The sequence below is a fragment of the Meleagris gallopavo genome, chromosome 9, assembly GCF_000146605.3.
Source record: "Meleagris gallopavo isolate NT-WF06-2002-E0010 breed Aviagen turkey brand Nicholas breeding stock chromosome 9, Turkey_5.1, whole genome shotgun sequence".
NCBI classification, from domain to species: domain Eukaryota; kingdom Metazoa; phylum Chordata; class Aves; order Galliformes; family Phasianidae; genus Meleagris; species Meleagris gallopavo.
The window spans coordinates 4,095,695-4,103,432 of NC_015019.2; the positions used below are offsets into that span (position 1 = coordinate 4,095,695).

At 37.3% G+C, this 7,738-nt stretch overlaps 1 protein-coding gene and 1 non-coding gene across 2 annotated transcripts in view; both read right to left on the reverse strand.

Moving 5' to 3' along the window:
• Positions 1 to 358: 358 nt before the first annotated feature.
• Positions 359 to 7,738, reverse strand: part of FAM122B (family with sequence similarity 122B) — a 10,172-nt gene continuing 2,792 nt past the window's right edge. The window contains exons 3-10 of the mRNA XM_010715192.2: positions 6,708 to 6,764; positions 6,290 to 6,333; positions 6,157 to 6,211; positions 5,829 to 5,930; positions 4,513 to 4,601; positions 3,902 to 3,966; positions 1,643 to 1,739; positions 359 to 593 (exon numbers count right to left, since the gene is read on the reverse strand). Coding sequence (XP_010713494.1) covers positions 443 to 593; positions 1,643 to 1,739; positions 3,902 to 3,966; positions 4,513 to 4,601; positions 5,829 to 5,930; positions 6,157 to 6,211; positions 6,290 to 6,333; positions 6,708 to 6,764 — 660 coding nt within the window. The 3' untranslated portion in view covers positions 359 to 442. The remainder of the gene's footprint in view (positions 594 to 1,642; positions 1,740 to 3,901; positions 3,967 to 4,512; positions 4,602 to 5,828; positions 5,931 to 6,156; positions 6,212 to 6,289; positions 6,334 to 6,707; positions 6,765 to 7,738) is intronic.
• Positions 679 to 823, reverse strand: LOC116216958. Its single transcript, XR_004160704.1, has one exon. It is a non-coding gene; the product is annotated as a small nucleolar RNA U109 (small nucleolar RNA).

Here is a 7,738-nt window from a genome sequence, read left to right on the forward strand (position 1 = left end):
AAAAAGGAGGTCAGGAAAATAGTTTTACTTACTGGTTGAAGAGCCAGAAAATAAATTAGTATTTTCAAATCCTTCAGAACCAAATCATTTCCCTAGACACAGCGACCACGATAACGATAGAAGTATTTTTCTCAATATTGCAACACTAATAGGTAGATACCTATCTCAGAATCAAAAAGTGTATGCAAGTTCTCAAAAGCAAGAAGTTAGTATAATCTGAGCAGACATCTTGTTTAAAAATAAAATCAGCAAAACCAGACATTAATATGGTCTACAATGTCCATTAAATGGATAAATCAAAATCACTGGAAAGTTTCCAAGGATTACAGTTACACTAATTTTCCATTTAACAATCCTCATATTAATGGTTCAAGGATCAGAGTTCATTTCTCTGTACAGCAAGGGAACAGCACGGCCAAACACTGACTCAGAACTGATTAAGTCACTTAGGTGAGAGATCATCCATCAAAATGAATGAAGAGCATGAGTTTGAGCATGTAACTGGCGACTCAGTGGTTATGCTGCCTTTAGTCAGTGAATCAGAGGAAGAGCCAACGCTGCTGCTACTCCCATCAAGAATATCTGAAGACAGGCTGGGGAAAGAGAAAATGGTTATTTAGTAACACAGGCACCATGGTTTCATGTACACAGCTAATGTATTTTCTCCTTCAGAGGAAGAAATGTAGGAGGCATATACTACCACTCAGCCTTTACTTGAAGACTGGCAGCCCTGAAGACTCCTTGTTTTCTGTAGCATGTTACGGATATGTTCATGCTCCTTAAGGGAATAAGGAGCAGAATTGTGTTTTTTTGAAACATGCATAATAAATTAGAACCCTGATTTTAATCAGTTATAGAGAGAGCTACAGGACAAGAACATAAAAGGTTATAGAAAAGGAATACTAAGAACCTCAACAGTAATGCAGCTGATGTGTCATTAATCAGCTAGCATATATTTTAATGTTATGCTAATCAAAGGGACAGTTTGAAATGCATTTCTCCTTAAGTAAGGAATTACTTTGTTTGAATTTTGAAGTCTTGATACACAATCCCAGACAGCATGCAGAAAGATGCTTTTGGAATTTAGCTGGAACGAAAATGTACAAAATATTTCTAGGTATTCCAATTCTATAGGTAAACTTGAAATTACAGTAACACAGAGTTGATATAATACTCAGTGTCTGACTTTTGACACAGAAAAGAATCAGTTTTTTATGACCATAATACACAAAGGAGACAGACAATTAAAGCTAAATGTCTTGAACACTGCAACATGAACTGTGACTGCAATTATTCACACACACATTTTCTAAGGACTCAGTTAAGTGATGTGGATACTGTGACCATAGCCTACAACGTACTGAAATGACAAGGCAGCTTCCAGATGAAGTAACTTTACTTAGGAGCTGAGATTTCTAACAAATACATTCAGAATGACAGTTTGGATACATAAAATCTAGGCTACTGTCTGCCCACGAGGAATTGATTAGACAGACAGGAATGTTACCACACTGCAAATCACAGCAAGAGTTCCCAGTAATGCAGATACGCAAGCTTTTTTATCCTTTTTTTCTGAAAAGCAGAGATCTTGTAATAAATGTGCATTCCCAAGTTTGGTATTTCATGGCACACAATACTTTACCATGAACTGAGATCCGTCAGATGTGTAACATCTGGAGAAAGCATGTTGGTTGTTCCTTGAAAAAGTCTCTTTGGCTGACTTTCAGTTTCCATTTCACCTAAAGAAAACAGTGCAAATAATCAAACTCACTTGAGTCTCTGGAATGTCCATTTAATATTTGTCTAACGTAAGAGAGGCCTGTCCCATAATACAGCAAGCTTGCATTTGTAATATGATAAGCCCTCAAGTACTTGGATAAGAAATTAATTTTATTCTAGCTACTGTTTAATCATCCAGCCTATTCCTTAAATTAACTAATGCTTCAGCTGTACCTGAGTGGCTACAATGATCTCAAAGACATCAAAACAGGCACTTGGTACTTTAGAATACAATCAAACAAAGCAATCTAAAGCAAACTGATTACTGTGACTTAATTTTAAGCAAGCAGTTGAGATAAGGCAACCAGCATATGTCAAAATCTAGCCATTAAAATTCTTAGTGATGATGGAAATAGAAATTCCAGCTTTGTACACAGTTTCACCCTTCCGAGTAAAACAAACTTGGTCATGAATGTACACTTCTAACTAAAAGCTGAACAGAAAAAAAATTAGCACGTGTATGCATTTCCAATTACTCATCACAGATCAGACTATCTTTGTACCTGTACTCATCTACTGACACTGGAATATTAAACACGACAGGCAGAACTCATATAATCTGTTTAGTATAATCTGCCCTGAGAATGGTCTAACTCATTAACAGCTCCTGCACAACAGACATTTGGAAATGCCACAAACAAGCTTCAAAGAAAACCCTCTCAGCTGCAGTATGTTTTAATTTTTTAGCTTGATTATAAAAACAGAAGAAATGGGAATAACTTTTTTGTCCTTTTACCTATCTGCAGTTATGGTGAAGTATGACAGTAAAACAGTGGACATGTTATGCAAGAAAATCATACTACCACTCATTTTATAAGAACGACAACACCCCAAGTTTCTTATTTCCTCCAGCATACAAGCATACAGACCCCCCCCTTTAGGGAGGAATGACAGCTTCTATGAAGCAGAATGGACAAATTAACAGATATAAAATAGTTGATGAGCAGAGAAAACCCAAACCACCAATTTACATACTGCTTAAAAGTTCACAAAGTCAATGCTGCACTGCTATGCCTAGTCTGCCAGTATTCCCTACAGCAGTGAATTGTCCTCAAATACATTATGTATTTAGGAAAAGCAACTAAATTCATTCCAATTGATTAGATAGTTTAATATTAGGTAACATTCCAAAAATTCCTTGATATAGGAAAACTTGCATCTCCTCTTTGTAAAAGATGCTCCATCAGAACACAGGGATAGGGTGAGCAAAGCCTGCCCTTGTGTTTATTTTCTTTATTACAGCTTAGGTACAGTCTGTTGTAAAACATTTCAAGTAAAACACTGGAGCATGAATATCTGCTACCTGTTTATCAATGAGCCTGATACACTTTTATTCAACTTTTAATGGTTCTAAAATCCATAGAACTTACGTAAGTTTTCTTGTTAATGTCAGTACTATCGTGGCGTTCTCCTCTGTCAATCTAATATGAACTGCACGATGCTATCTGACAGGACAAGCCATCAGTCTTCAAAACAACAAAACAGCAACTTCTTTTGAAGGCTAAAATGTAACTGTAAGTCTTATAAAATTGAATGCTTTTGGTGCTTCTGGATACACACATCCAGAAAGGATAAATATAGCTACAGACACATTTCCACATTCTAATCTTACGGTTCCACTACAGATAATTGTTCTAGGATGTAATGTGAATATCTTTAACACAGAATACTTCCAAGAAAGAATGCAGTTTTCCTCCTTCAGAAGAAAAGAATATCAGTTGGTTCCACTTCTCTCCCATTCTCAAACACTCACCTTCTGAACTTTCACAGTGAAAACAAACATTCAGCACTAAGTTTAGAAAATATTGAATGATAAGCAACATTCCTAGGATGATCTGAGGGGTGTGCACTGCACAGTGGTACTCTTAGGAATGCTGGGGCTTACAAACGTTCATAAACATGTAGTTTGAAGAATAACTTGCCTCCTTCACGCAGCAGCTGCTTTAATGATTTTCATTCTTGTGCTTTAGACTAGTTGCCTTACCTTGAATTTGTAAATTACAATTAGCAAATTCCAGATCACCTTGGAAACAAGTACATTATATTCACAGGACAACAAAGAAGAGAAAAATGCTGCAAAATGACATCCACACTGCAGCACTTTGAACACAAATGCACATACCTTTCCTTTTAATGGGGCCGAGAACACTGGGCCTGATACAATTGATTGGACTTTGACTCCTCCTGCTATAGAAAGAATACTGACAGTCAGGTCTGTAAAGGCTGCAAGTTTGAACACCACCATACCTTGCATTAAATCAACACAAACATATCATATCAAACGCTCTTCAAAGCTGAACTGGAATGCTCAGGAAATTTGAATATGTAAACAAAGAAATGCTGCCTATTAGACTGGATTATCTACCATATACACTTTCCAGAGTCTTCTTTGCCCTCAGTGCATCACATACTCACTTCAATCCATTTCTAGATTCAGTATATGTATACAAAATGGGTATGCTACCTTATTAGCAAAGTTAATTTGAAGTACCCAGGAATTTCCCTGCAAGGTACTAAGTCTGGTTTAAAGTTAACCATCCACATGAAGCTACCATTGGTAAAGGCCAAATCTGCAGAACATTTTTATGTGGCAATACTTCAGCTATTTTAAAAATGAAGTCTCTTTCAATGCTTTGGCATCAGCTTTAACTAATCCTTCTGCTTGCCTTGCCTTTAAATCCCTTAAATTGGGATTTAAGCCAATGTATACCTGCTGCTTCAGAAGTTACTTACTTGGAGAATCGCCTTGTTGGACTGGGAATAGGACTTGGAGGTAATCCATTGCTGCTCACAAACATTTGCAATGATGGTGAAAAACATTGCTGCAGAAGAAGTCACATTAAGATGATTCAGAATTGCCATTTAAATGCCTAAGTGTCCTCCTCCCATCATAATATCTCTAGTTTGAGAAAACTTAGTGACACATCAGTAATCAAACATGAACTTGGAGGAATTAAAACTTAACTTACAAAGATATAATGGCTAACAAAATACTGCTCAGATCAATGTAAAATTAAAAAAAACTACACACATGAAGTCCAAAATTGAAATAGACACCATTTCTAAATAAAACTGTTGTTTCTGTTCTTCCCCTCACATCTAGAGGTAGCAGTACGGTACTCGGGACTTCTTAGACATTTGTTAAACAAGCTGTTTTTTCTCAAAATACTTCTGATCCAAAAATTTAACACAATAAGCTTGAGTAGAACAGTGCATTTAGCTCTGCGATCCTGCAGCTAATTTGATTTTAGCCCACAAATACCCATAATCAAGCACAAAAACGTTTGTCAAGTTTACTACTGCTATGCAGTTCCAGTTCCAAAGGCACAGTGCCAGCGTCCTGCAGTGGTGTCACATTAGGAACTGACTTTCAATGAAACAGTAGCACTACAAAAGCAGAACCACAAGAGGGTGGAAACAAGGTCAAGCAGCCCACATTTAAACAACACAGTTGCCAGTTTTTCTTTGCTACATTTCAGTTTCCCTGTTCCTGCTGGAAAAAAAAAAAAAAATAGTTCATCCAAGATCTGCTTTTCTCCTTCTCCACCATTTGCCATCAGTTTTCAGTGCAAATTTGATATGCTCAATGCTCAGTACTTCTTGACAGTTGAGTTTATGCCTTCCTTTCCATAACTGATGGGCATATACTGATTCTCCTCACCAGGCAGATATGCAGCTCCTAGTCTCTGTCTACTCTCTTCCTCTCCACATACAATGTATTCAGATTTTGGTTCTTCTTCCCCAGCATGCCCCAGTTACACAGTTGGGGATCACAGTCATTACTACACTGATCTTGTTCAGCTTCCTTAGAACCAGAACTCTAACTCACCCAAACACTACAAAAGTGAAAACGTGAAGGAAGTCACACACTGCTTCAACTCTGCAGGCTCTGGGATGAACACCTGATTCTCAGAAACCAGTAAAATGTGGATTGGCATTGGCTTCTGCCATTGTTTTTTAAACCGCCAAACAATTTGTGAAGTTTCACAGCTTCACAGTTTAGCTAGATTCTAAAATGTGTTTTCTGTTTGGTGTCTCACTTATTTTACCTTTCCTATTCCTCTTGTAGGCGAGGGTGCAGGCGAAACTGGAATGAAGTCAATTCTCTTTGGGGAGGAAGATTTCTCAGACTTGTCCAAGTCATTGTCACTCTGAAAATACAAAGGTTTCAAACTTAACACTGGCAAAAAGCATTACTTTAGAACCCAAGCCACAACCTCCTGATGGAAAGTTGTCAGGCCAAGTGAGCAAAAGAACTAAAACAGATGAACTTAAGTTTATCTTAAATTATTTCCACAGTTACTCCTCTCTTTCCCTTAAATTCATCAGTTGAGCAAAGAAGTAGAATTAAACACAAAACATCTACAAAAAGATTACCAGGCTCAAGCTCTCCTCCCATGACTGGCTTATCTGCATTGCTGTTTGCACTTCCCTAGGATACAAAAGATCCCATCAGTAGATACAAAGAGAACAACTGACTGTTTTATCATCTTGTTTCAATAACGCTCACCTTTCATGCGCTGTTTCTCTGTTCATTAAATCCACTCCTTCCTCCTGCAGGAGATAAACATTCTTAGTTTTCCCAAACATGTGATTCAACATAAGTACTCGGCATTATACTCATGATTCAAGAATTTGCCCTTAGAATTGAAATACGGACAGCAGGAACACAGCAGAAAGAAAAGACTGCCACAAACCTACTTCAACATTTCTCCTTAATGAAAAACTAAAAATGCAAGGTAGCTTAAACACGACAGTAATACGCCTCACAATAATGCTGCTGCATCAAAATTAAATCCTTTTTAGCTCTGTTTTTTTCTAGCTCTCGAAAAACTCAGTAGGAAAGACTCCTGATAGATAAGTACTTTAATATTACATAAACGTTTCTCATTCTGTTATTAGATACACAGTTTGAAAACTGCACTTACCCTTCTGATCTGATGAAGTCGACTACTAGGAATACGAATAGGAGATGATGACAGCAACTGAAAAAAGTGACAGCCACGACAATTAAAGCACACATCAACAGCCTGCATACGCCTTATTTAGCATCAGCTAATTCCCGTTGAATTAAAAATGAGCTGTACAACTACATGCAGATGACTCAATAATGTTGCAAAAAGAAAACACTGACCTTCCAGAGAAAGGACTAGTTTTACTGCTTACAAATTTATTCTGTCATCCAGCGAGTGGCAGAGCTGCACGCAGGTGCTGCTTCGTACCTCAAGTGCACAAACAGCTCTGTGTGCCATTTAGACAAGACAGGCATTAGAAACAAAGCTGAGAATGTTACCTAATTCCCTCCTGGCCAGCTTAATAAGACAGACTCCTATACTAACTTACACAACCAGCTGACTTCTATAGTGTTTTATCTCTGTCTCGAACAGCATTTCACAAAACTTTACTTCTGCAATTGCAAAGTTTATTGTGCATTTATTCCCTCTGGATGCTGCTGCCACATCCAAGCAGACCATCAGTTCTCAATCTGGATGTCCTGTTTATTGCGACTGATCCAAGTTCCAAAATTTTGAAAGGTTTTTTTTTTTTTTTAAAGAAAACTTTAATGGAAGACTTTAAACTAAAACTCCATCTCATTTTTATCCTGATCAGAATCATAGAACAATAATTATATGAATACATATCTATTAAAACTACATTCTCTAAGGACCTTGCATTCCACAGGTTTTGAGAAAAACAAACCTTAATCTTCAATATCCTCAGATAAGAAAGAAAAACGTTAGGGAAGAGAGCACAGAGGTCCTGAGCTGACAATAAGGAACAGGAGAGAAAAGAAACGCCACATCTTTGAGAAGTTCAGTACTGTGCAAAAACAGGCCCATATAACAGAGGGCAAAACGTTGCCCAGCGTATAAAATACACTTCTTCATACAAATCCCTACTGTCTGATCAGTTCATAAAAGAACAAGTGGCCCTGACAAAAAAAAAAAAAAAAAAAGAC